Here is a 25,657-nt window from a genome sequence, read left to right on the forward strand (position 1 = left end):
TATAACTTAATGTGAAAGTGCATGATGGGGAGTATTTTCAGTTCTGCCAGTTATTGCGATATGTTCCCATTGATTATAATGTGTCATTCAGCTACACGGCCTGTACACCAATCTGAAAATTTACTCCTAATTACCTTAAATATCATTAAATCTGCAGCCATTGTACGTCTATACAGTGAACCCCTATTAGCTGTGGAAAAGCTAATGGGAACATCTCTTTAAAGGCTAAGAGCATTGTTTTCTTGTTTTTATCCAGTTAGAAGTGAACTACTTGAGGTTAACCTAGGACAATCATATCCAGCTTACATGATATGGTCAAGGCAGAAAAACATACAGATGGCTGATGATTTTTATTAAATATTTATGGTATTTTTCCTCCGAACTCTTTGCAACTGTGTGCTTTGTGCTGCATCCCTGTAATCAAATATTTACAGTGTTTTAGCATGGTTCTATGCAAATCTACTGTCAACAGAAAAGTTTTTACGGACATATTTGATTTTAACAGTTCATTATCAGATACTAAGCCATATCCTGGTGCCCTTACTCATGAGAGTAATCCCATTGAAATTATTTGCCTGAGTAAGGCTTGCTGAATTTGGCCATATGTGAATCAAAAAGGAAACATCTTATTAAAATGAGGGTGGTTAGGAAGAAGGTCTGACAATCAGGAGCGGCGCCAGAGTTTCTGGCACCCTAGGCAGAATTTGGGGGGCGGCATTTTGTGCGCTCCCCACGGGGCGCGTGGGAGCTTCCGGTTCCACTCCCATCGCACTGCCAAAGAAGGACCCTCCGCCGAAATGCCACAGTGACACCGACAGTCATTGAGCTGCTCAATTGCCTGCCGCTGTTTTCTGCGGCACATTAGCAGAAGGTCCTTCTTTGACGGCATGACGGGGAGCGGAACTGGAAGCTCCCGTGTGCCCTGTGGGGAGCGCACAAAATGCCGCCCCCCGAATCCTGGTGCCCTAGGCAACCACCTAGGGTCGCCTAATGGAAGCGCTGGCCCTGCTGACAATCAGTCAAAAAGCCAGTTAATACCTGTAGTGGTGTTGTAGCCATGTTGGTCCCAGGATGTGGGAGAGACAAGGTAGGTGAGGTAATATCTTTTATTGGACCAACTTCTGTCAGGGGAAGGTACAAGCTTTCAAGCTTCACAGAGCTCTTCTTCAGGTCTGGAGACCTTCCAAAGCTTGTACCTTCCACAAACAGTTGGTCCAGTAAAAGTCATTACCTCACCCGCCTTGTCTCTTTCATATCTGGGACCAGCATGGTTACAACAATCCCAGACCCAAAGACGAGTTCTGTGAACCTTGAAAGTTTGTACCTTCCCCTGACTGAAATTGGTCAAATAAGTCATTACCTCACTTGCCTTGTCTCTGTCAATGAATACCTGGACATTTCAGTTTTAATGTATACTCTTAATGTAGCATTGTGAATTTGTTTTAAAGATACATTAGTATAAAACTAGCCCTGGTGTAAAACTGGCCACTTAAAGTACAGGGGGTTAACTAGGTAACAGAGCTGAGTGGAAAATGGGTTTTTCATCCCATTAGAGCATTTGAGATTTAGAAAAAAATTCCCCACCTGAAATGGGACAGAAAATTGAAATCTTGAAAGTTTTCACAAACTAATCATCTGTTAAAAAATGGATTGGATCAACTGAAACTTTTTGTTTAGATAATTTCAAAATTTTTTGTTTCAGTTTTGACTTTTTTATTTTTAACCCTTTTTAAATACAAATTAATTAAAATTTTGAAATGAAAAGTCATTTTAACTTGAAAAATGAAGCTTTTTTTTTTGAAAATGTTGAAACAGGATATTTTAACAATTCTGACATTTTTTTCAAAAATTCCTTGAATCGGGAGATGCATCAAAACCAGCCCTTTCTCACAAACATTTTCGTTTCAACGAATCTACATTTTCTAATAAAACATTTTTTGGGGGAAAATTTCAACTAGCTCTACTGACATGACCCCCTCGAGGTGGATGTCTTTTGTTTAGTAACCAAACATCAGGATCTGCTCGGTGTCTGGCAATGCCAAAGCAAGAATGACCAAAACTGGAATGCAGGGAAACAAACAGAGAGCACCAACTAGGTGAAAAATGAAGTTGGTTCTTAATTATCTTGTGGCCTGGCTCTCTCAATGAATCCCCTTCCCAACGTACCCAAAACCAAGAGCTGGTATGTGGGAAAGATAGCACATAGCCACGTACTATATTGCTGCAAATCTGGCATAGGTGCTTCAACACACCTGTCTGTTTGCAGTCAAGCCAGCCAACAGATGGGATTTATATTTCTTCAGAATAATATATAGAGATGATCCAGTCTAACTGCTGAGTTACCAGATATTAAAAATATGTAAGTACCTTTACTAAGAAACCCATGTTGCCTTTACAGCGAAGTTGTTTTTCTTATGGTATACAGGTTTTAGGGACTAAGCCACTGCTTCCTGAGGGTGATGATAATGATGATGAAGCAGCTGATATCACAAACAGGAGAATTGCTAAACTATACATGGTAAGTACCAAAGTTTTCTATTTCTTTTGTGGCTAGATATACTGAAACAGTGATGTTCAGACATGCAATATCCGTTGTATGCTAAACTCAGTTTTTAGGCTGTAGACGCCTGTTATTTCCTTCAGTTTGCAGCCACTGGTGTAAATCAGTATAGCTCACGTTAAATTCAATAGAGCTATAATAATTTATGCTAGCCAAAGATTTGGTCTAGGAAATGTTTTTAACCATGCTGTTCAAAACTGTGGCCCTGATCCAAGGAGGGGCTTTAAGCCAGCCTCCCTTTTTGCACCTCCAAGTGATTGTACCTGCTGTTAGTTGTGCGTGCAAATCAGTAGCTAGAGCAGGCTTTAAATGACTAATTCCCATTGCATAAGAATAATTCATGAGTGTAGGTGTATTAGCCACAATTATCAATTTTGAATGAGCCACATATTTTTAATTATATAAGGTATTCATAGAACATGTATTTAAGCAGGGGTGGGGTAGACAGTGATTTATTAATAAGATTGTGAGAAAGGAAGCTGATAAAAATCACAATGCTAATAACATAGCTCCCTCTGTTGGATGTAATGTGAAATGAAACTTTTTTTAAAAAGTTCTCATTAGCTGTCACAGCTTTCCAGTAACGCACGGATTATATGAAGTCACTTATACAGGATTAGTAAAACAATAGCTAACAAAGTTTGGGGAGGGGAAAGTGATCTAGGTGTGAAAGCTTGGGCTGATCTAAATCTGAAATTACTGCTTCATCAGGTGTCAGATGCAAGTGGGTCCATGAAGGTGTCGGTGGTTGCAGAGGAAAACCCCTTCTCTAGGGCTATGCTTTTGTCTGAAGAGTGTTTCATTTTGGACCATGGTGCTGCAAGAAAGATCTTTGTGTGGAAAGGTAAGAGATGACCAACACTGCTTCTCAGTGACTAGAGAGTTCGCTCAGGAACCAATGCTGCCAGAACCTGTGAGTGCACAAAGCACATGTGGGTACACAGATGGGCCATATACTGCCTGAGCACGGCATCCTACAAACCCTTTCTCGCCTGAGCAGTCCTTTCTCAGTTTTATCAGTGGCTAAGGACTGCTCACATGAGGATGGGTTTGCCAGGACTGGGTCCAGTCTATGTATCTTGAGTATTTATCAGCTTTGTGCCTAAGATCTGAACAGCAGTTATGAGGAAAGCATAAAGAATCATGTAGAACCTTGTTTGTGGGATGGCAAATCATCATGGTCAGGGACAAAATCCAGAGGCTGAGTGCTTAATAATTAATGTAAAATGTACCTTGAATTAATGTAAAATGTACCTTGCTCTCACATACACAGATACAGATGGGAGATTGTAAGGCCAGCACTGAATCGCAACATGTCACGTATCATTAAAAGCACATGTTTATCATTACTTTATTGCTTCTTTGCTTGTTTTAAACATTTCTCTCTGCCAACATAGTGCTTGCAACAGTGTCTGGAGCTACGTTGATGCACATTTCCCTGTAATAGAACAGTATTGGAAAATCAAGAATACCTGGACTCCTTGGAGCTGGGCAGATTTCAGAGCTCCCATTAGATCCAGTATAAAGCGTGTTCTGTTCTCTGACTGAGCACAGTTCTTAATAAAGTTGATTTGTAGCATTTGCATTAGAAATAATGCATCGCCAGTCATCTGCTGCCAATCCAGGAAATATTGAAAACATTTTGCCAGACTAAAATCTCACCTGCATATGTCCAGGCATCTTTTAAATAGCGAAGAGCTGGGAAGCACCCATGTGTCCCCTTGGGTGCACTGGTGCTGCTCCAGGCATCCTCTCTTTGTTGACTTATGTTAGCAACACAGTTAGTTATAACCCTTATTATCCAGTGAGTCTATTATTGTCTCAGTCCTCACACTTGTACTGGGAGCAGCAATGACTGTGAAGATGCAGGCCATTCTTGGCGGCCTAGTGTGGCATTTCAGGTGTGTCTCTCCTAGAATTGCCAAAGTGGAGCAGCAATAGATTCCATTTTAACAGCCCAGGGGCACGAGGAAGTCAATGCACATTAACCGTGTCCATTTTACTAAGGCTTCAACGCAGGGACCATTAGAGCAAATAGTTCATCAGGTCAGGTATCTTTACAACACAGTTCCTTGGTCCAGGAATCATTACCACAATCATTTCATCAGGATGCCAAACTTACTGTCCACACCCAGATCTCTGAATCAGGTTAGGCTTGTCTCCAGATGCCTCAGGAAGCAACTGCAACCCACTGCAGCCTACCTGGCTGCTACTCCTCTCTCTTTCTGTAGGCTCCAGCCTGGCCTTAAAGGGCTAGCACCACTTTCCCAATGCTCTCTTTCACACCTCTCTTGCAAAAGCTACATTCAGAGGAGACAGCTTTAAAGCAGTGCTATACAGGCTGCTTTAGCAACTGTCTCGTTCAAAATCAAATGTACTGAGGCTCCAGCAGAACAGTTCAGTAGACTCAGATCTGGGCCTTAGAGTGCAATTATTGATGGCGCTGTGGGGAACAGAACCAGGATCCAGTTCAGTGCCAGACAGTGTTTCAGGAATGTCAAAAAAACTTTGGAGCCCAACAAGGAGCAATGTGTGAAGAACAGTGGTGGCATGTGACATCCCGAAGTCTGGCTAATAGGGAGTTTCATTTAACCATGTTATGGAACAGAGGGGCTGATAGGCAATGGGTTTGGCAGGTTGTGGAAAGCAACCTTATTTACCATCTCCCCCTTCTAGCAATGCATGTAGCCAGTGAGCTTTCACAGGACAAGCCTTTCTAAACACAGCACATATCATGATAATTGATTATCTGGACCCAGGCCATCAATGCCAACAGACACATTTTAAAAAAGTGAACAAATTATTTTTATTCATTTTCAAAATCAGTAGAAATCTGATTTTTGGCAGTTTGCCATGGTGTGAATCTTTTTGCCTACCTCTGTTGGCGGACTTTAGTTTTGTCATTGTGCCGCTTTGAGGCAAACAAAATGTAAGAATGAACTATGCTAAGGATCCCTCATTCAGTTGCAGCTCCTCCCAGAGATTTTTCTTTTACACCTTCTGAGAATGTGTTCCGTTTCCCCTGCTGTAATCTTGTCGTGTGTTTTAATCAGGCAAAGATGCTAACCCACATGAGAGAAAGGCAGCCATGAAGACTGCCGAAGAATTCATACGACAAATGAACTACCCTGCCAATACCCAGGTGCAGTACGTTTGAGAGATAAATAATACAATAAATTATTCTTTTTTTTTTTAATATTGGTCAATTGTTGAAAGTGCATGTGGTTCTATTAATCAGTTTAGCCAATCATTTTGTTAAGGTTTTGGGGGGGGTTAATTGATCAAAATAAATTTCATAACTTTGCCGATAAATTGTGATGTGTGACTCTCCAAATATTTGGTGCACACAAATATCCAAAAGTTTGAAAAGTCAGTGAAAGGGCTCACTAATGTAGAAGGCTTCTTATTCATTCATTTGAAGCAAGATAGTTTATACAAACTTTACTCATTCAATGCCTGGCTTCAGTTCCACACCTCATTTTTTAGATTACCAACAACAGTAAGAAATTTATCTCGTATGTGGAATGCCCCATAATAGGATCCTTGCTCTTCACTCTCTCCCCCATCACAACTTCTTGCCTGAAGGATCAGACTCGAAGTGGAGTGAGGCATCTTCATCCCTCCTTTTAGGAAAACTCCTCTGTGAAGAAACAGATCATGGAGCATGCCTTAAAAGCAGTCAGATTGAGGTCAGCCTAATCTCCACCAGGAGCTTGCTCCACTGCAGTCAGATCTCTCCCTGAAGAGCTCTATCTCTGGACCTGGCAAGATGGACTCTAGGTTCTGTCAGCCACTGTGCCCAGTTGATTATTGTAACTGTCTTCCGAATTTTTGCAACAAGGCCCAGTCCATATAGGACTTTGTAAACGAGGAGTAGCTCTTTGAATTGGGTTTGGAAATGGATAGCCAGCCAGTATTTAGTGCTAAGAGCTGGTGTGATACGTTCTCAATGCTCTGTCTTGATCAGCAGGTGTATTGCTCCATGCAGTACTAGCTTTAATTTCTGGATAGACTCTTTGGCTACCTGCAGATTGAGAACATTACCAATAAGCCTAAACTGGAGGTCAGAAAGGCATGGATCGCAGTGGCCACATGTCATTTGAGAGGGCCACAAAAAAAGTGGCCACAAAAAAATTAAAACAATTTGTAACCAGTGGATTATCAGCTGCCCAAAATATTCTACTTCGCTCCACTAAAGGGACAGTAATAGTAATGTACCGGCTTTTTCCTCACGCATTTCTTACCTGCAGATTCAAGTGCTTCCAGAAGGAGGGGAAACTCCAATCTTCAAACAGTTCTTCAGAGACTGGAAGGACAAATATCAAAGCGAAGGCTTTGGGAAAGTCTATGTCACTGAGAGAGTGGCTAGAATTGAGCAGATTGAATTTGATGCTACCAAGTTACATGAATCTCCACAAATGGCTGCCCAACACAATATGGTTGATGACGGTTCAGGGAAAGTGGAGGTAATTTTATCATTTTAAAATATATATATATTTCAGCTACCTACATTCTCTTGTTACTTTTACTGGATAGGTTGTTATTTTTGCAGGTTTAAACTGTTGAACAGTTTTGTTGCAAAATCTGCAGCTTCACATTTCAAGAGCCTTTTGGTGGAGAGGGAATGAATCCCCATGTCATCTATGTGCTGTAGTTCGTTCTTCAGTAAAGTGCTTTGATGCCCATGAAAAATGCTAAATCTACTTTTGTACAGAATGACTGAACTGTCACCTCTCTTACATAATTAGACTTGGCAGAATTTGATTTTTGTGGTGGTTGTTTTTTTATATATAAGTTTAATGGATATCACTGTTTCTTTTTAAGCATTTTAATTGTTTTTATCTATTTACATTTTTATAGCTGCAGAGAATTATGAGTTTTGAGCACTTTTTTCAATTTTTGTCTATTTAAATTGTCACAATTGCTGGAAATTATTGTGGGGGTCAGACAGTTATTTAATGACAGTAGAAATTGAGATGACTTTATAAACCATTTAAACACAACTTGTCAACATCGCATATCAAAGTGAACAACGTTAATAGCTTTAAATTAAATGATAAGTTCTCAAGCAGCACGTTTCCTACTTTGCATATCTGTAAATTTCAGGTATTATTGATGGAAATGTTTGACAGTTTGTGCGTATATGGTGAAATCGATGGTTATTGACATTTACCGATAAATTAATCCTTCCAAGCCTTACTTTAAATATGACACTTATTCTAAAGTGACACTTCTCCCTTCTCTCTACTTGAAAGCCTACCTATTAAAGAGTATGGGTGAAATCCCAGAAGTCAAAAGTCAATGGGAATTTTACTCATTCACTCTATATCTGTAAGTCCTTCATACACCAAGTCTGTTCTCTGAAGGCAGTCTTCAGCTCATGGCTAGAGAGATCCCTCACAGAAGCAGAATCAGTGGGTTCCATTGCCCAGCTCTGAGGATTGGACTCGGAGAGGGCAAGATGGCACGATGTGCACTGTGTAGAGTTCTAAACATGACTGCAAATCCTCGAGTCTTTGCCCCCATGGTGAGGAAATATTGGGGCAACAGAGGGTTATATTAGCCATTGGGCTGACATAACAGAACAGCTCTACAGCTTGTGGGGAGTACTCCTCTTGTTCCTTATGGGATTACTCTGTGCACTGCCTTTTGTTTGAGGTGGCCAGTGGGTCCCTGGGCTTAGACCTGGTTGAATAGTGTCCTTAGCCTTTAGCAACTCAGGTCTCAAGCGTTAATCATATGACATAGAATTGAACTATACAGGATCAAGTGGAGGATAATGTGTGCAGCAGTGGGTATTTGTCTGGAGTGCAGCATACCTTTCCCTTGTGGTATTTTAGTTCTGTTGCTACTTATCATTCTATTTCATTAATGTTGTACCATTAACCTATGATGTGAGGGAAAGGAATGGGAATGGATTAGTGTAAGTGACATTACATGATGTGATATCAAAATGTCAAGAGGAAAGCACAATATTTTCTAATTGACTTCCCGCCACCATTCATTTAGTCGGCAGTGCTGGGCCGAGTGCAAGATGGTTCAGTCGCTGTCATTTAGGATCACCTGATTTTTCTGATGGTAGTTAGGTTAACATAGTATTCGGAGACCGGAAACAAGTGTTGCTCAAGAAGGTAACATAGTAAGTCATTTGACCACTTCCCTGATATTCAGCTTCAAGTCGAATGCTGATGAATTCCAATATTTTCCAGTGATATCTTTGGTTTCCTAGGTCTGGCGTGTTGAAAGTAATGGCAGAATCCCTGTGGAGTCTGAGACATATGGAGAATTTTTTGGCGGTGACTGTTACATTATACTTTATACTTATCCTAAAGGACAGATCATCTACACATGGTATGTTTGGGCTGCATTGATCTTCAGCCCATGGATATTGTATTATTTGCTGACTTTATGTGAGTTGTCCCACTGAAACCAGTGGGATGAGTCACATGTCTTATATCACAAGGGTCCCAGGATTGGGGAAGGGGTCCCAGCCACATGCCCCTGCGCAAATGCCTACCCTCCCTCCTAGGGGATCAGAGTTAACCCTGGAGTAAGAACCACATTAACTTTTATCTAACCTAAGCAGAACCAGGAGCAGGTCAGGATCTCAAGCGGCAGGATAGAGAGACTCCCTTGCCCTGGCACTGCATACAGCAAAACAGCACCCCACACCCATCCCACCATGCCTGGCTAGACAGACACAGACTTTCTCTGGCCTGAGCCAATGGAAATCTCTGCCCCCCAGTCATTCCAATCTATCTGTGCATTCTGATACTGGCACCTGCATTGAGAGCACAGACTAGTGGGTCTTGTAGTGTGGTCTCAGCTGTCCTGTCGGCTCCAGGCAGTGTACCTCTAAGAGTCCCCTTTTGGAACCAGTTTGCTCCTCTGCAAGATGATCCTAGTATAAACTCTGCACCCCTGCGCTCTGGGAGTGTCTCAGTCTCTGCCCCAACTCCTCGCTACTGCTTCTCCTCTGCCCTTTCTTTTGTTGTCTCCTTTAACCTTCCCAGGCTTGTTACCCATCCCCTCTCTCCCCCCTGCTCATTGGCTCAAACCCTCCCAATGGTCTGCAGTTGAATTTTGTGTCCATGGTCCAGCATGGTGCTGCCCCCAGCCTGACAGGTCTGCACAGAGTACTGGGGACTGGGGAGGGGAAAAGTGGGGGGAAGTGGCTCTAGCCAGTCCCACACCTGAATAAAGGATGTAGGAGCTGACTTACTTATTGTGTGCTTTGCTTGAAATATATGTCCTGGATCATTTTGAAACTGGGCTTCAGCTTTGTTTCTTTCACTCTCAGGCAAGGCGCACATGCAACAAAAGACGAGCTGACTGCATCTGCATTCCTGACTGTTCAGCTTGATCGGTCACTAAATGGACAGGCTGTCCAGGTTTGTGTCTCTCTAAGGAATAAATGTGACCTAGTTTTCCTTTAAAAGGGGTGGCCAACCTTAGTAACACCCTAGGCCACACAGACAACTTGTCTGGTGTATGGAGGCCTATCATAAGCATCTTTCCCAAATCTGGACCTTAGCGTCCAGAAATCTGGGTGCTTGCATGAACCCCTCTAAGCTTAATTACCAGCTCAGATTTGATCTCGCTGCCACCATCCAAAAATTCCAGGGTTTTGGCTCCCTCTGGTCTCCCCAAACCCTTCCCTGGGGAACCCCAAGACCAGACCTGAGTCTACCACAGGAAATAAACCACTTCCTCGCCCTCGTCTCTCCACACCCAACTGTTCCTCCGCTAAACCTGAGAGTGACTGATCCATCAAGCTCTTTACATCACATACAAGAAGCATTCCCTCTCTTCGACAAAGAGACAAACCCCACAAATACAAGAAACAGAAATGATTCTATCTCTCTTCCGCCTCCCACCAATCCCTGTGCTGCATGAGCGGACCTCGCCGTAGATCTTAAGACAAAGAAATTCCCCTCCACTTCGTGCCCTTAGAACTACCCAGAGAGAAAAACTCATACAAGTCTTAAAAAGAAAGCTTTATATAAAAAAGAAAGAAAAAAACACATGAACATGATCTCTGCATCAAGTTGAAAATACACAGGGCTATTACTTAAAAGAAAAATACGAATAAACAGCCTTATTCAAAAAGAGATACAATTTAAACATTCCAGCAAACTACACACATGTAAATACAAAACAAAAACATATAAAAGCCTATTGTTTTGCTACCTTTGTACTCACAACTTTGAAACTGTAGATTAGAAGCTTGAAGATAGAAAGAAGCCTCCCATAGCCGAGAGACAGACAAAAGACACAGACCCAACATTCCCTCCCTGAGTTTTGAAAAAAATCCAGTTTCCTGATTGGTCCTCTGGTGTTTGGTTCCCTTTGTTAACCCTTTACAGGTGAAAGAAACATTAACCCTTAGCTATCTATTTATGACAAGGCCACATCTGTATTGCACGAAGTGAATGTAAACAAACATGTCCTCACAGAGCTGTATTTTCTTCCCCTTGTAGGTTACTATGGAGATGAAATGAAATTGCTTGTCATTTGAGTTCACCAGAAATAACAGTGGTTGATCCAGGCATCTTCCCTACTTCCTCAATAATCCCACATATTCTCCCTTTCTTGTTGTGACGTGGCTTGACTTAGCCTGTTAGCTTTGGAAGCAGGGAACTTGTCATCTTCTATATTTGAAAAGCACCATATACATTTACAACACTAACTGGCCAATCTGTATTTCTCGTCTTATTGTTACTATTCATAATAATCATCACCATCATTTTTCTCACCATGCAGAGGGAAGCTGTGGAGCACATTTTAGGACTCCATTAATATATTGGCCTTTTCCTCCCCTGGAAACCTGTGATCAGATCACAAGTAAAGAGTTCAGACTCTCCACAGTCCTTAATGAAAGGGCTTGTTTCCTATGCCTTTTAGTTTTTCACACCTGCTTTGTCAATGGCACAAATCACTTTGCAACAGAATTTTCCAACATAAAGTCAAAGAATTCCTCCTTCCTGCCCATCCCAATCCATCCGTTTCAGCCACTTTAAACCTTTTCATCATGTATCTGCCATTCTACTGGAGGTTTCCTTGCCCACTTTGACCCTTGCTGTTTACTAGGGCATATGCGTGTTCCCACCGGCCACCTTCATGCCATTTTTGAAGTTGCTGAGAATTGCTAACCCTATGGAGCTGCTCTTTGTCAGACCTGATGACATGCTAGGGGCCAAATTGTGCCATTGAGGTACTGTCTTGCATTGGTGGGATAGAGACTTACCACTACAGGCAGAGCACCTGCTTCAAGGTCCGATTTGTTCTTGTCACTTTCACGGGAGATTACTTGTGCCTTTCGTCCCTTGTGCACCTGCATAAAGGCCAGTCACAATCTGGCACTATGGTAGTGCTCCCATCTGCAGAAACGCAGGATGAAATATCAGATACAACTCCTTACCTGAAGGAATGTGGTATGCAGGAGAGGACAAAGTCTGCTAAGAGGTGTGGCTGGGGCAAGGCCAATTCTGATGTGACCCACTGTTCTCCTGCTAAAAATACCTCCTGCTCCACTGGCCTTCTCTCATTCTGTCCTGCCTTTCATCACCCACTGGTCCCACTCCCTACCTCAGAGGCAGCAGAGGTAGCTGGGGAGGGGGTTGACTTCCTGCCACAGAGCCCAGAAACAGTTCTGTGCTGAAGAAGTGGCTAACAGGGAAGGCATAGCAAGTGGGAGTGTTAGACCTGCTGCCCACTGGGACAAGCCTTCACTTCCTTCAGGGGTGACATGCAGCTCAGGAGGTGGGACGGCTTTCCTTTGAAAGAGAGGATAGAGGAGGAGAAGGAGGAGGACTAGGGAGAGAAGGGGGTTACTAGGCAGGGGATGAGAGCAGGAAAGTGTTTGACTACCATCCCTTAAGTATAAGTGTGAAGATCCATCTTTTTTCTCAAGTTTATAGTTAATTTAGATTGCAGAGGATAGTTTTAAATGTTAAATCAATAGAAATTGATTATTGACATCCTACTAAGTGAGGGTTAAAATCTCTTGATGTAATTGCTTAGTTGAAATCTTCTTAAATATAAAATAATTGATTATTTAACATGTAACTTTTTTTCATTAAGCTAAAAGAGTTCCATCTAATTGCAATGACTGTAATATTTAAAAGCTAATTACTTTCAACATATATATGCTAAAGCTTAATATGTAAAAATATTTAGCATAATTTGTAGCATTTTCCAGTGTAACCATCTTTTTAGACACTAGATGGCACTACAATCCACATTACACTAAAGAGAGACTGTAAACTTTAGTTACTGCTACATATTTCCTAACAACGTCTCTTTGCCATATTAGTCTTTGGGGCAGATTTTTAAAGTGTGGCCTCTCTTTTTGAACCTGCAGATAATTGCCATGATTTTGAATCCACAAGTGGCAGGTTCAGTTGATTTAGTTCAGTCGTCTCACTCTCTGACTGCATCTGCCTGTCCAGTAGTGAGACATCGAAATGGGATAATGCCCACCATTGCTGCCATCTGCAACACTGTGGGAGCAAAAGGAAGGCCAGGCTGAGGCTGGCCTGAAAAGGAGCCCTTTATCTCGGGGAGGAGGGGGTGTCAAAATGTTTCTCCAGTTTGTTAAAATGATTGTTTTGGGTTGGACTAGGGAGCCGGCACTCAGCATGCGGAGCCTCCCTGGCCACTCATGTGCCTAGGGACCACAAGGACCTGGTGGCCTCTTCCGGGAGCCACGTGGAGCCAGATCAGACAGGCAGCCTGCCTTAGCCCTGGGCCTCCACTGCGCTGCCGACTGGACTTTTAACGGCCCAGTTGGCAGTTCCAACCCGCAGTTGCCAGGGTCCCTTTTCGACTGGGCATTCCAGTTGAAACCTGAACACCTGGCCTGGCAACCTTGGGTTGGACTGCAGTCCTACAATCCAGCCAGAGTAAGGGTGCACTGCCCCAGTTGGAGGGTAGGAATACCATCACAATCTGCTTCTTGCTTCCCCCATGCTCCTAGCTCTTCTGTTGGCACAGATTACTCCCCCCTCTCTACCTGCTCTGATACACTCACTGATATGCCACGGCTCTTCCCATTCCCCATCCTTGCCTGTTCTCTCCCCACTCACCTGCACAGGAGAAGCAGCAGAAGCCTGACAGTGACTCTGCTCCTCCCCTGCTCAAGCTCATGTGCTGTGGGTAGCCCACACAGGGTAATAAGGCATCCCCTTGCTCCTTTGCACTGGCTTGAAGCCATGCACTCTATACAGCAGACAGTTCTCAGCCACTCAGTGCATCAGCATGCACCCATCTCACACAAGCTCCTCACCACCTCACAGGCTCTGCTCCTCCCAGAGTCCGAGTGCCAGGCTCCTCAGCAGCAGCCAGCTCTTCCTCATCTGCCTTTCTTCCAGCAGGCAGTGCTGAGCAGTTTGCTTCTTTGCTGCTGCTAGAGGCAGTGATCAGGGTTGTGTTGGGCTGGTATTGAGGCGCTTTCCCTCTCTCAGTTGAACCCTCCCTTCTCTGACTCTCTGTTCCTTTTCTTGGCTGAGGGGAAGCCATTGTCAGGGGGAAGGGAGGGAATCTGGCAACTGGCCCAAAAGGCAGAGAACCCAGCTAGTAGGCTGATGTACCAGGGCTCAAAGCAGAAGTCTCAGGTCAAAAACCAGAGGTTAGGGAGCTCTGTTTCTATGTATGCTTCAGTCTCTGAGGGAATGTGTCAGACTTGCTCATGGGCATATAAGCTCCCTCTGCTGGCTAAACTGGTTGCTCTGCACATTCAGGACTCCAAGTAAAAGTGTGATTTTCTGGCATCTGAAGTAATGAGTTTTCTTTCCCATGCCAGCTGTATCAAGTGGTCTTCTTTGCTGTTTTCTCTCCTCTCATCTCCCTTTTCTCTTCTGTAGTGCTCTTTTTTTAAAGAAAGATTTTAGCCAATTCCCTGTTCCATCCCTTTTCTTTTCTCCTTTCTTCTCATCTATCCTCCATCATGCATTCCTCTGATGCATACAGCACTTGATACATATGTGGTATACTTAAGATCATGCTGAAAGTGTGCTGCTCTTGTATACTGCAAGAGGGAAGGAAAACAGAAAAAAGTCTCTGGACAGAATGTAGCCTTTAGTTGTCATCTTTTTGTTTCCTCCAAAGTGAAGAAATAGAGAATTCTGCTGTACAATAATAAATAAATATGTTATTTTTATATTAAGATGCCCTGAAAATTAGAGGCATTTGCCAGTTCAGTTTTAAATGCCATCTCTTCCTATATACACTAAAAGTTTATATTGTCAGCCTAGTTATCCATCGCCTGGTGGATTTATGCTCCCTTTTTCATCCTCATGCAGACATACAGACCTAGAAATAATGGTTATGATGAAAAACCTGTTTTTCCTACTTCATTTAAATACATATCCTCTAAACTTCAGAACCAGAGTCTTCCAGGAGAATTAAATGCCTACATAAAACCTCTGTAAAGGGGGAATGTTTTTTCAAAAAGGAACAGTTTTCTTATTAAAGTAAATGGCAACCATCAGAGTTTTAATCCCTTAGAAACTAAATGTACAAGTCCCAATCCCAATATTCTGTAAGAAATATTAGTCTGTGTGTATGAGTGTTAGTAAGAGTGACAAAAGAGCTTATGAATGCTGTAGCTACAGTGCCTCTGAAATTATGGGTGGTTAGCTTAGCCGAGACAGCTTGCCATTAGTAATTCTTCCTAACCTACTTACCCTGTTAGCTATTGTCACCTTGGGCTTCATCATGCCAAAATTAATGCAAAATCCTTTAATTTCTTTTCCTTTATTTGTACAGATCCGGGTCTCCCAAGGAAAAGAACCTGCACATTTGCTGAGTTTGTTCAAAGACAAACCACTTATTGTCTACAAGGATGGAACATCCAAGAAAGGAGTTCAGAAACCTGCTCCCCCCACACGTCTCTTTCAAATTCGCAGGAACCTGGCATCCATCACCAGGATTGTGGAGGTAAAAATCACCTGTTCAGTAAAATATTCCCCATGTAACATAGTACAGTTGGAATGAGCACCAGAGTGGCAAGTGTCAGTTAAAATCACTTCTCTTTGATGGTTATAGTACGAGTAGGAACATAGTAGCTCGCATTCTGGATTGGATAAGATGCCATTCCAGGTCTAGTCCAGTATGGCATCTCTGACGGTGGCCAGTACTAGATTCTTCAGAAGAAGTTGCAAGAAACCCCACAGTGGATAATTAAAGAATAAGTTGAGCGTATGGAAAGTTTCTTGCTAACCAGAACACTGACCTGAAGAAGAGCTCTATGTAAGCTGGAAAGCTCATCTCTCTCACCAACAGAAGTTGGTCCAATAAAAGATATCACCAAATCCACCTTGTCTTCCTAACCCTAGGCAGCTAGTTAAAATTCTTCTCTCAGGCCAATTATCAATTTTAAGTGAAATACTAAGGGTATGTCTATGCTGGAGCTGGAGATGTAATTTTCAGTTTGGTAGCATATGCATGCTAGTTTTGATCAGACTAGTGCACTAAAAATAGCAGTGTAGCTGCAGCAGGTCAGGCTAGCTGCCCATGTACAAACTTAAGGTCTTGGATAGGATCATACACGGGTGGTTAGCCTTTGGCACCATGGCTACAATGCTATTTCTAGTGCACTAGATAAAAAGTAGTGTTCTTATGTCTGCCTGGGATGGAAGTTACAGCTGTGGCTCCAGTGTAGATGTGCTCCAAGCTAGTGCAGTGTAAATGTAGAGAAACACCCCAGCAGACAATGCAGTTACTCTGGATTTAGACCAGTATTACCGGTGTACATCAGGCCTGGTCTACACTACGCTGTTAAACCGATTTTAACAGCATTAAATTGATTTAACGCTGCACCCGTCCACACTACACTGCTCTTTATATCGATTTAAAGGGCTCTTTAAATCGATTTCTGTACTCCTACAAAACGAGAGGAGTAACGCTAAAATCAATATTACTATATCGGATTAGGGTTAGTGTGGACGCAAATTGACGTTATTGGCCTCATTATTTTACAGTAGCTACCCACAGTGCACCGCTCCAGAAATCGACACTAGCCTCGGACCATGGACGCACACCACCGAATTAATGTGCCTAGGGTGGACGCGCACAATCGACTTCATAATATCTGTTTTATAAAATCAGTTTAAGCTAATTCAAATTTATCCTGTAGTGTAGACGTAGCCTCAGTGTGTAGAAAGGTGAATGTGTGGGTTATTTAAAAATCAGAAAAATGAAACAATCTCACTCTTGCTCTAGGTTGATGTTGATGCAACTTCATTGAACTCCAATGATGTTTTCGTTTTGAAACTGCCAACGAAGTCCGGCTACACCTGGGTCGGAAAAGGAGCAAGTAGAGAAGAGGAAAAAGGAGCTCAATATGTAGCCAGCATTCTGAAATGTCAGACCACTAGGACTGAGGAAAGCCAGGAACCAGGTTAGTACTGGGCAATCTGGCTGCTCAGTGGGACTGAGGCTGCACAATACCAAACAGGATTGGGTCCCAAATGTTCATACAAATGTTTTTTTTGCAAATACACACTTTTGTGGACAAACCAGTTACACTCCCCTTTTTCTGAAAATCTGGCTGTATTTTGCAATAAGGATATTTTTCCAGAATCTGAGCTGATTTACAAGTGGTACTGTCCTATAGAAGTTAATTAAGTTGCAATGGGTGCAACAGAATTTAGCCCTTTCCACATACTGAGTGACTAAAACAAATAGAGAGAGAGAGAGCAAGATGGGATTACGTGTAATCACATGAATATCTGCATTGGCTTTTATAAACAATGGGAAGAATAGAACTCTTAAAGAAAAACTTGCACATTATGGGCCAGTCAAAGGGAATATTGTTTGGGGATTTTTGAAACAGTATCCATTAAGTTAAAGAAGAAAACATAAAACTCAGTGCCAAGTAGATTGTGTCATGTATATTCCAGAGGAATTCTGGAGAGCCCTTGGAGGTAAGAAAAAATACCAGACTTCAGCACAGCTGCTAACTGAGTCTGAAGACCACCCGCCTCGTCTTTATGGCTGTTCCAATAAGACTGGCAGGTTTATTGTAAGTATATGATGGATACTTTCCCCTCTGATAATTCTATACTCTGACATATTGGGCAGCAATAGACACTCAATGAAACACCACCTGAGGTCTCCATTGACACAGCATGGTACCTTTGTGCATTGCTAGTCTACTATCCCAATGCTTACCAAGTAGCACAAGATAAAAATGGTGTAGAGTGTCTGGACTAGTCCTGTAGGGATACAAACCGGTGACTGCTGGAGGGAATAAAAGTTCAAGACTATTTCCTTCTCATTTTGTTATATGCAGATCAATGTGTTGGGAGAAAAAAAGTTTGATGGAAAAGATGAATGTGTCAAAACCAGACTTGCACATTAGTAGGTTTATTTAAGAATTTAAAATCATGGCCTACATTACTGCTCTCTGTAGAGGTGGTGATAGTGGTGGCAGGTGGAAAGCTAGAGGGGATGAGCGATGCTCTGAAGACATAGGCATGAATGCCTTAGGAAGTTCTGGGGAGAGCCCTGCTTCTGGAGGAAGTAGCTTGTACTCCTACTAGTGTCTGCTACCTGCAACTAGAAGGTGCACTGATAGGTAAGGCCCCGACCAAACCCTCCTAGCCATGTTTTCATGGAGCCCTGGAGAATTGACATATATGCTAGCTGAGCCCACAGCCAGTTGTTCAGGAAAATGCTAGGCCTATATCATGCCTGGGTCCTTCAAGTGTTGCTAGTGGTGGTGGGGAAAGGGAAGGTTCCTTGACCCCTCATTAACCCATAGTGCCGGAGGCAGATGGAAGTTTTCCTGTAATTGTGCCTTTAAGGTTCTGAGTATTGAGGGAGGTGAGGAGGCACGCTTCCCCAGCAGGCATTTCCAGAGCAGGTTTGTGTGACTGAGGCACATTGACTTAGGGAGTTCTGAGAGCACAGGCACTGCACCACACTTGGTAAGGAGGCACTCTCTCTTGGGCGAACACTGCTGACTAGCATGGAGGGAGTGGAGCTTCTCTCTAGTCATGTCCCTTGTGGAAAGATCCCATCCAATTTAAAAGAGATGAAACCAATAAAGTTCTTAGAAAAGTACTAAGGTCTTATAAAATGTAATGGAGAGGTATGTCTTTCTTGCAGCCTTTTCAAACCCTCCCATGGAAATCTACAGGGGAATAGAATATTCTATAAAGGTCTACAAGATGGTTTAAAAAAAACCCACCTATATCCAAAGTTATCACTTTCTATTAAATTCCATAGGACCTGGCTTCACTTTAGTGCTCACCTTCCCATGTCTTTGCACTCAGGACAGCACAAGGAGCCAATCATTCCCAGCTCCTGCATATGCTCACAAAAGAGAGGAGGGAGAAAAGGTTCTTTGCACCTTCTGCCCCCTCCTCACCTCAGCATTGCCAAGCACAGACAAGCCTTTCAGTCACATCAAACAATGGCAGCTTGACAACTAGCTGAACCATTACCTTTCCTGCTTGATAGAAACCAAAATGGAACTGCTTTCCTACTTGCCTTTAACACATCTGAAGAAGTTAGCCTCTGATTCTCTTGAGGCCCAATCTTGAATTCCTTAGTCAAGCAAAAGGTCCCATTTTTTTAAGTCAGTGGGAGTTTTGCCATTTCAGGACTGAGCCCATGGACTGCACATCAAAACTATTGCCTTCCTTCACTTAATCGGTGTTGTGGTACCTGGTAAATATTAATGCCCATGAACATACAAGCTGAAAGTTTGGGTCTCTCCAGGCATTTAGTGTAGGTAGGCACTAAGCGGATTTCCCTACCCCTGTCTGCCAGTGCATCTCAGTCCCGATTTACCACACTTTCTGCTACCATATGAAATCTGTGCCTCTCCTGAGCACAGACTCTCAATTATGCCAAACTGAAAGATGGGTTTATGATGTGGCCAGATGTCTGATTTACTCCTCCCAGTCTACTGCATTTCACTCATAGATCAACATCAGTTTTGAACCTGCTTCTACAGAAGGGAGTGGGGGGGGGGGGGGGGAAGCAAATGCATGACTGTTTTTAGAGTCATCCATTTCAAAAGTCTCATCTTTGTCCAAACTCAAGCATGAAAATCTTGAATGGGCCTACAATACCAATTTTATTATCCATTTTAGATTGAGGAGGTCCCAGGAGAATTCACTCAGGAGGATTTAGCTGAAGATGATGTCATGTTGTTAGATACTTGGGAGCAGGTAAGCTATGTACTTAATGTTTTATGTGGTGACAAAAAGTATTTACTCCTAACAACAATTTACGGATGGACAACCAGTGAAAAGACAGTAAGAAAATTACCATAAAAGCAGAGGAGTAATGATAATTACATACAAAAAGTACCATGTTTTGAAGCTAGAAGGGATTTTGCTTATTGAAATTATAACCGAGGAAGAAAACAGAGCTATGTTTTCTCTTGAGCTATTTGACATGCAACTATGAATATCCACTATGTTTTCAAGCCATCATGCAAGATTATGGTTGCATTTCCCATTAATGCTAATGGAAGTTGCATAACTAGAAGGCACCACAGTGCAATGCAAATCAGCCCAACAATGTTTTGGAGATTTCTGTTTGTCTTCAAAATTCTTGTACAAAAACCTTTCCAAACCTACAGAAGCCTCCAGAAGAACCTAGCAGTATGTGGCAGAAAAAGCATTTGAGTAGAGAATGGGCCAAATCGTAGGCTCCTGCTGAGGACCTCTGCAAACTGGCCTTCTTCAGGGGAACTTCACAGGGATTGGAGAAAACAGAATCTCACTCCTTTCCACCAGCTTGTGGGAGACCAGCACAGTTGTTCAGCAGCTATTACTGCCACCGAAGGGCAGCACACACCCAAAACAAATGGGGTTGGCTTTTAGATCCATCATGCCCCTACACCCTCACCCCCATCCACACTGCTATACAAAGAGTTGTTATGGAGCACTTTTTCACAGTATATAGGGAGTGAGGAATCACCTGCGCTGCAGAACCAGGGCTTGATTTGGCCCAACAAACATAAAAACTAAAGATGTTTCTCGTATTTTTTTAATCACACACTGAAAAAGTCTGATTACTAGAAACACAGGCATATGCAGAACACATTGCCCTTGTTTGTGATCTATACAAGCTGTGTGGAGGAGGAGATTTCAGCATGGGTTATAAATAATTAGCCTGATTCTCCTATTCCTTCCATCTGTGCAAAGTAAGTGTACAGTACTACCTAGAATTCTGTTTGGTTGTGTTTTTCATCCATTCTGCATGACTACACAAGGTGCAAGGCAGAAGAGAATCAGGCCCAACATTTTTAGTTTAACCTGAAAAAATTTGCAAACACTAGGACAAATCTATGAAGAGAGAGGGTCTAACAAATGTCCCTGAAATTATAGGATTTAGCACTGAACTTGCAAATGTCCAGAATGTGGAGGGATTTTCAAGCATAGAACTGTGTCTATAGAAAATCTGTGTCTTTAAATATGATGGGCAAGATTCTGATCTCATTTACACTCGTGTAACTCTGGAGTCACTGCATTGATGCCTGCTTTTTCTCCTAATGGAGTCAGTGGAATTACTCTAGATTTCAATGGTGCAAATAAGATCAGAATCTGAGCCAATCCCCATAACAATATGACAACTAAACTTTTCAATTGTCTATTTACAGGTGTTTGTCTGGATTGGTAAAGATGCTAATGAAATTGAGCGAAATGAATCTGTGAAATCTGGTAAGAAATGTGTTTGACAAAATGCTCCTTGAAATAGATTCAGTAGTGATTAAAGAAATGAATGAAAGAGGAGATGTGAAATGGTCAACACTCTAATTATACTAAGTGTGGTGTTTAAAAGAGTTAGTCAATAGCAATTACCTTTGAAGATTCCATGATTAGGTTATTCCCTCTTTATGTGCCATTTTAAACCATGCAACAGTCACCAAAAACTCAACTCTATTCTTCTTAAATGTAACTTTCTTTAAAGAATGAAATTCATCAACATGGTGTTAATAGGCAGCAAACTATTGTTAAAAAGTATAAAGGACCCGTGACTGTAGAATCTGCCCTGGGAGTTTTGTATGTGGAGTGGCTAAACCATTTATAGCCAGAGAAATAAATAAAGCTTCCAAGACTGCTCATTGTTGCCCTTCTCTAATTCTGTCATAATGGGCTAAATTCTGCTCCCAGAATTTACATGGGTGCAAATCTGTTGTGTGCCTAAACTACTTGAGCAGTCTGAAATCCAATTTTTAAATGTCCCTCTATTGTAAAACATGTGCCAGCAGTGATGTGAATTAACCCATCCTAGCTATCATACTAAGATTTATATTGAAAATGCTGGCACACCCTCACCTCCCTGCAGACATAGTTACCTAGCTTGTTTTCAGACATGTACTAGCATCACTTAGTGATACCAAGCCAAACCATTGGATTCAGCCATAAGGCTCTTCCTTGGAAAAACCATGCGTGAAGCATCTACATTCCAGCAGCAGTACCTGAGGTCTTTACCCATTCCAGAGCTAAAGAGCTATTACATGGTAGGAACCAAATGACCAGGGCAAAGACCACTGTGCCCAAATCTTGTTTGTTTGTTTTTTTAAACTGACATCTGAGCTGACAATTCTGAAAATTTGACTGGCAGCTGAGAGAAAGCAATAATTATTTGATCATTTGATGTAATTAAACTAAGCTGTTATTACACTGATTCAGCTTATTTTCCTGAGTATTTTAATTATTTTTCTCCTGGTGAATGGACTAATATTTTCCATGTTTTACTGTCATCTCTTAAGCCAAACGCTATATTGAGACAGATCCTTCTGGAAGAGACAAGGGGACCCCACTTGTTATTGTGAAGCAAGGATATGAACCCCCTACATTCACAGGCTGGTTCCTGGGCTGGGATTACAACAAATGGAAAAACTGATCTATTGGTGAAGGCCTCTGCTACAAACAGAATGCAATCAGAGCACAACTATTCTCTAGCATTCTTAAGCATTACCTTGTAAAAACATATTGATGCAGCAGTTGTCACCCATTTCGCAGCGTTCATATATTCCTCTGAGTAAACTAGCATGTCTTAGCTTTGGAAAGGTTAAATGAGATGATAAAGTAGTAACATAACTTCTTGGTGGCGGGTTGGGTTTTTTACACAGTATCTATGTGGAGTGATACCATTGGTTTGGTTCTAAAATGCCTTTTTCTAAACAAAAACTGTAGATCAGTTACACATTAATATACAATTTACTAGCTAACATTCATCAGTGGGTCAAATTCTGCTTTTTACACCAGCATAAGTGAGAGCAGAATTTGGCCCACCCAGGATCCATTGAAGTTGAGGGGAAAGAATCCTAGCAGCAGGATTGGGCCCTAATTTACCTAAAGTGTCAAAATCTTGTGATCCTTACTAGTATAAAATTTCCATTGCAGTCTGAATCAGGAGTGGGAGCTCTGTCCTGCAGGGTGCGGATCAGGATTCCGAGAGAGCCAATGTGAAAATGGTACTTTGTTACGTGTGGTTCAGGAAATGGATATAATCTGAGTGGAGGAGATGCTATAGGCTTGAATGAATGTGATGTGAACATATATCATCATGAGGCCCGGCACAGTTGGCTGTGACAGACACTGTTTCTATAGAGCCCTCAGACGCATACTGCCTGCGTGTTATCCCTGTTCTCAGATTCCTTGACTCAGGGGTGGGCAAACTTTTTGGCCTGAGGGCCACGTTGGGGTTCAGAAACTGTATGGAGGGCCAGGTAGAGAAGGCTGTACTTCCCCAAACAGCCTGGCCCCTGCCCTCTGACTGCCCCCCTTAGAACCTCCGACCATCCAACTCCCCCTGCTCCTTGTCCCCTGACTACCTCCTCCTGGGACCCCCCCATCCCCAACTGCCCCCCCAGGACTCCCACGCCTATCCAGCCACCCCCTGTTCCCTAACTGCCCCGACTCCTATCCACACGCCTGCTCCCCACCCCCTTTCCATGCCGCTCAGAGCACCAAGACTGGCAGCCATGCCACCCCGCTGGAGCCACACCGCTGCACAGTCTAGAACAACACCAGGGCAGGCCGGTGGCTTTCATAGCCACACTGCCCAGCAGGAGCTCACAGCCCCACTGACCAGAACGTTGGTGCCATGGCGAGCTGAGGCTGCAGGGGAGGGGGGACAGCAGGGGAGGGGCTGGGGGCTAGCCTCCCCAGCTGGGAGCTCAAGGGCTGGGCAGCACGGTCCCGCAGACCAGATGGGGCCATGGGCTGTAGTTTGCCCACTTTTGCTCTAACTGCTGCTCTTAAACACACTTAAGTGAGCTATTACTCCTGAATGGCAGCAGGAGTCACTGACACCTTTAAAAATGGATCAGCACACATCATTTCATTCACCAGACTGCAAGCACACACTGCATATCCCAGCCACAAGTTACCTCAGGCTGGACCAGTCCCATTTTCCCCCCTACTCATCAGTGCTCAGTTCTGTGCAAGTATAGAGATTTGCTCATATGGCCAAATGTGTTGCATGTTTTTCCTCAATGGACAGAAGACTGGAACTCTTCACACACGTGCTGAGCAGACTTTGAATGTGCTGTGCCAATGCTTTGGGGAACCACTTTTCTTTCAGCAGCACTGAGCATCCTGGGAACAGGGCCGGCTCCAGACACCAGCTTACCAAGCATGTGCTTGGGTCGGCACCTTGGGACAGGGCGGTGTTTGGTGTTTGTTTTTGGTTTTTTTGGTTCAGCCGGGCGGTGCTGAGAGGGGACGGGGGGCTTGGGTGGCGTGGTGCGGTGCTAGGGGGGTTGGGGGCTTGGACGGCACGGTGCTTGGGGGGGCAGGGACTTGGGCGGCACGGTGCGGTGCTCAGGAGGGGCGGGGGGGTTGGGCAGCGACACGACACTCGAGGGGGTTGGGCAGCGCGACGTTCGTGGGGGGTCAGCTGCGTGGCGCTTGCGGGGGCGAGGCGGCGCAGCGCTCTTTTTTTGCTTTGAGCGGCAAAAATGTTAGAGCTGGCCCTGCCTGGGAAGATGGAGCTCTGAGTAAGCACTGTAGAATCTGGTCCAGGGTCTCTCTCAAAAATTGCAAAGAATCACATAGCCATTCTGGTGTAAAGAATGCAGATTATTTTTATTCTTGTGAATTTAGAAAAACACTTTCAAACAGTGTGTGTGTTTGCGGTTTAACCACACAACTCCCCGTAAAGTTAGCAGGGACCATTCCGCTTCAAACCCTTTGCAATGCTTTGAACATTTATCCCATAGGGTTCATTTTAATGCCAATGTGTACAACAGAAAATCATATGGGCTCTGTGCCAATGTGGATTTTTAAACAAGGAAATCTGATTGTGTTTTTTAATTGTACTTTTAAATGAGTTTGAAAATAGAATTTTAAAATTGGTTTTTATATTTTTTCTACATGGTTAATGATGAATTTGAAGCTCAGTAAAGCCAAAGGAGTGAAAACAGTCACAGCTGCATTAGTCAATATTATTGAACAAAGTTGCACAGCTGGATAACTGACAGCATAAGAACCAGGGAATACTGCACCATATTAAAATATAAGAATCTAATTCTATTTTTTAAGGGTTGGGAGGGTGAAGAGGGTAAATTCTGAAAATCTGTTAGCTTTACATGTTTGTTTAAATCTATATTAATGCAACTTGGCTGTATTTGGATGTGTCATTTCATATAAATAAATTACAAAACACAGTATTATAACTGTTTGTGGAAAGCTGATTTTTTTTCTCCGGAAACATTCTTGTTTGTTTTGTGTTCCCATTGATATTTAAAAGAATGGCAAACACTCACTTCCTTGTTAGGGGGACAATTTAATTAGCCAGTAATTAATCCTTTGTGCCAATTTACACCCACAGAGAGTTGACCAATCATATCAGCTCATCCAGCGACATTACAAAGTTACACAAAACATGCTTTGACTAACATATGAGCAGCCAAGTGCATACTTATCAGCATATTATTTCATCTTTAAGGAAAGTTAATAACATTGTGATCAAATTAATCAGCCAATTATCAATTTCCTCTTTGCAGCCCTCTTTGCAGGACACACTATGGGTAATGTGTGTAAAGATCATTTTATGAAAAAGGAAACAGCATGTTTTTTAACAAGGATGTCCTCTGCACTTTTCTAAGAGACTGCAATTAGG

At 42.8% G+C, this 25,657-nt stretch overlaps 1 protein-coding gene across 1 annotated transcript in view; it reads left to right on the plus strand.

Moving 5' to 3' along the window:
- SCIN (scinderin) overlaps positions 1 to 23,408 on the plus strand; it is a 106,925-nt gene extending 83,517 nt beyond the window's left edge. The window contains exons 5-16 of the mRNA XM_032795683.2: positions 2,426 to 2,518; positions 3,272 to 3,404; positions 5,614 to 5,702; positions 6,811 to 7,026; positions 8,790 to 8,911; positions 9,861 to 9,951; positions 15,329 to 15,499; positions 16,784 to 16,961; positions 17,464 to 17,585; positions 19,666 to 19,743; positions 21,183 to 21,243; positions 22,299 to 23,408. Coding sequence (XP_032651574.1) covers positions 2,426 to 2,518; positions 3,272 to 3,404; positions 5,614 to 5,702; positions 6,811 to 7,026; positions 8,790 to 8,911; positions 9,861 to 9,951; positions 15,329 to 15,499; positions 16,784 to 16,961; positions 17,464 to 17,585; positions 19,666 to 19,743; positions 21,183 to 21,243; positions 22,299 to 22,432 — 1,488 coding nt within the window. The 3' untranslated portion in view covers positions 22,433 to 23,408. The remainder of the gene's footprint in view (positions 1 to 2,425; positions 2,519 to 3,271; positions 3,405 to 5,613; positions 5,703 to 6,810; positions 7,027 to 8,789; positions 8,912 to 9,860; positions 9,952 to 15,328; positions 15,500 to 16,783; positions 16,962 to 17,463; positions 17,586 to 19,665; positions 19,744 to 21,182; positions 21,244 to 22,298) is intronic.
- Positions 23,409 to 25,657: the final 2,249 nt, after the last annotated feature.

Source organism: Chelonoidis abingdonii, chromosome 2 (assembly GCF_003597395.2).
Source record: "Chelonoidis abingdonii isolate Lonesome George chromosome 2, CheloAbing_2.0, whole genome shotgun sequence".
Taxonomy (NCBI): domain Eukaryota; kingdom Metazoa; phylum Chordata; order Testudines; family Testudinidae; genus Chelonoidis; species Chelonoidis abingdonii.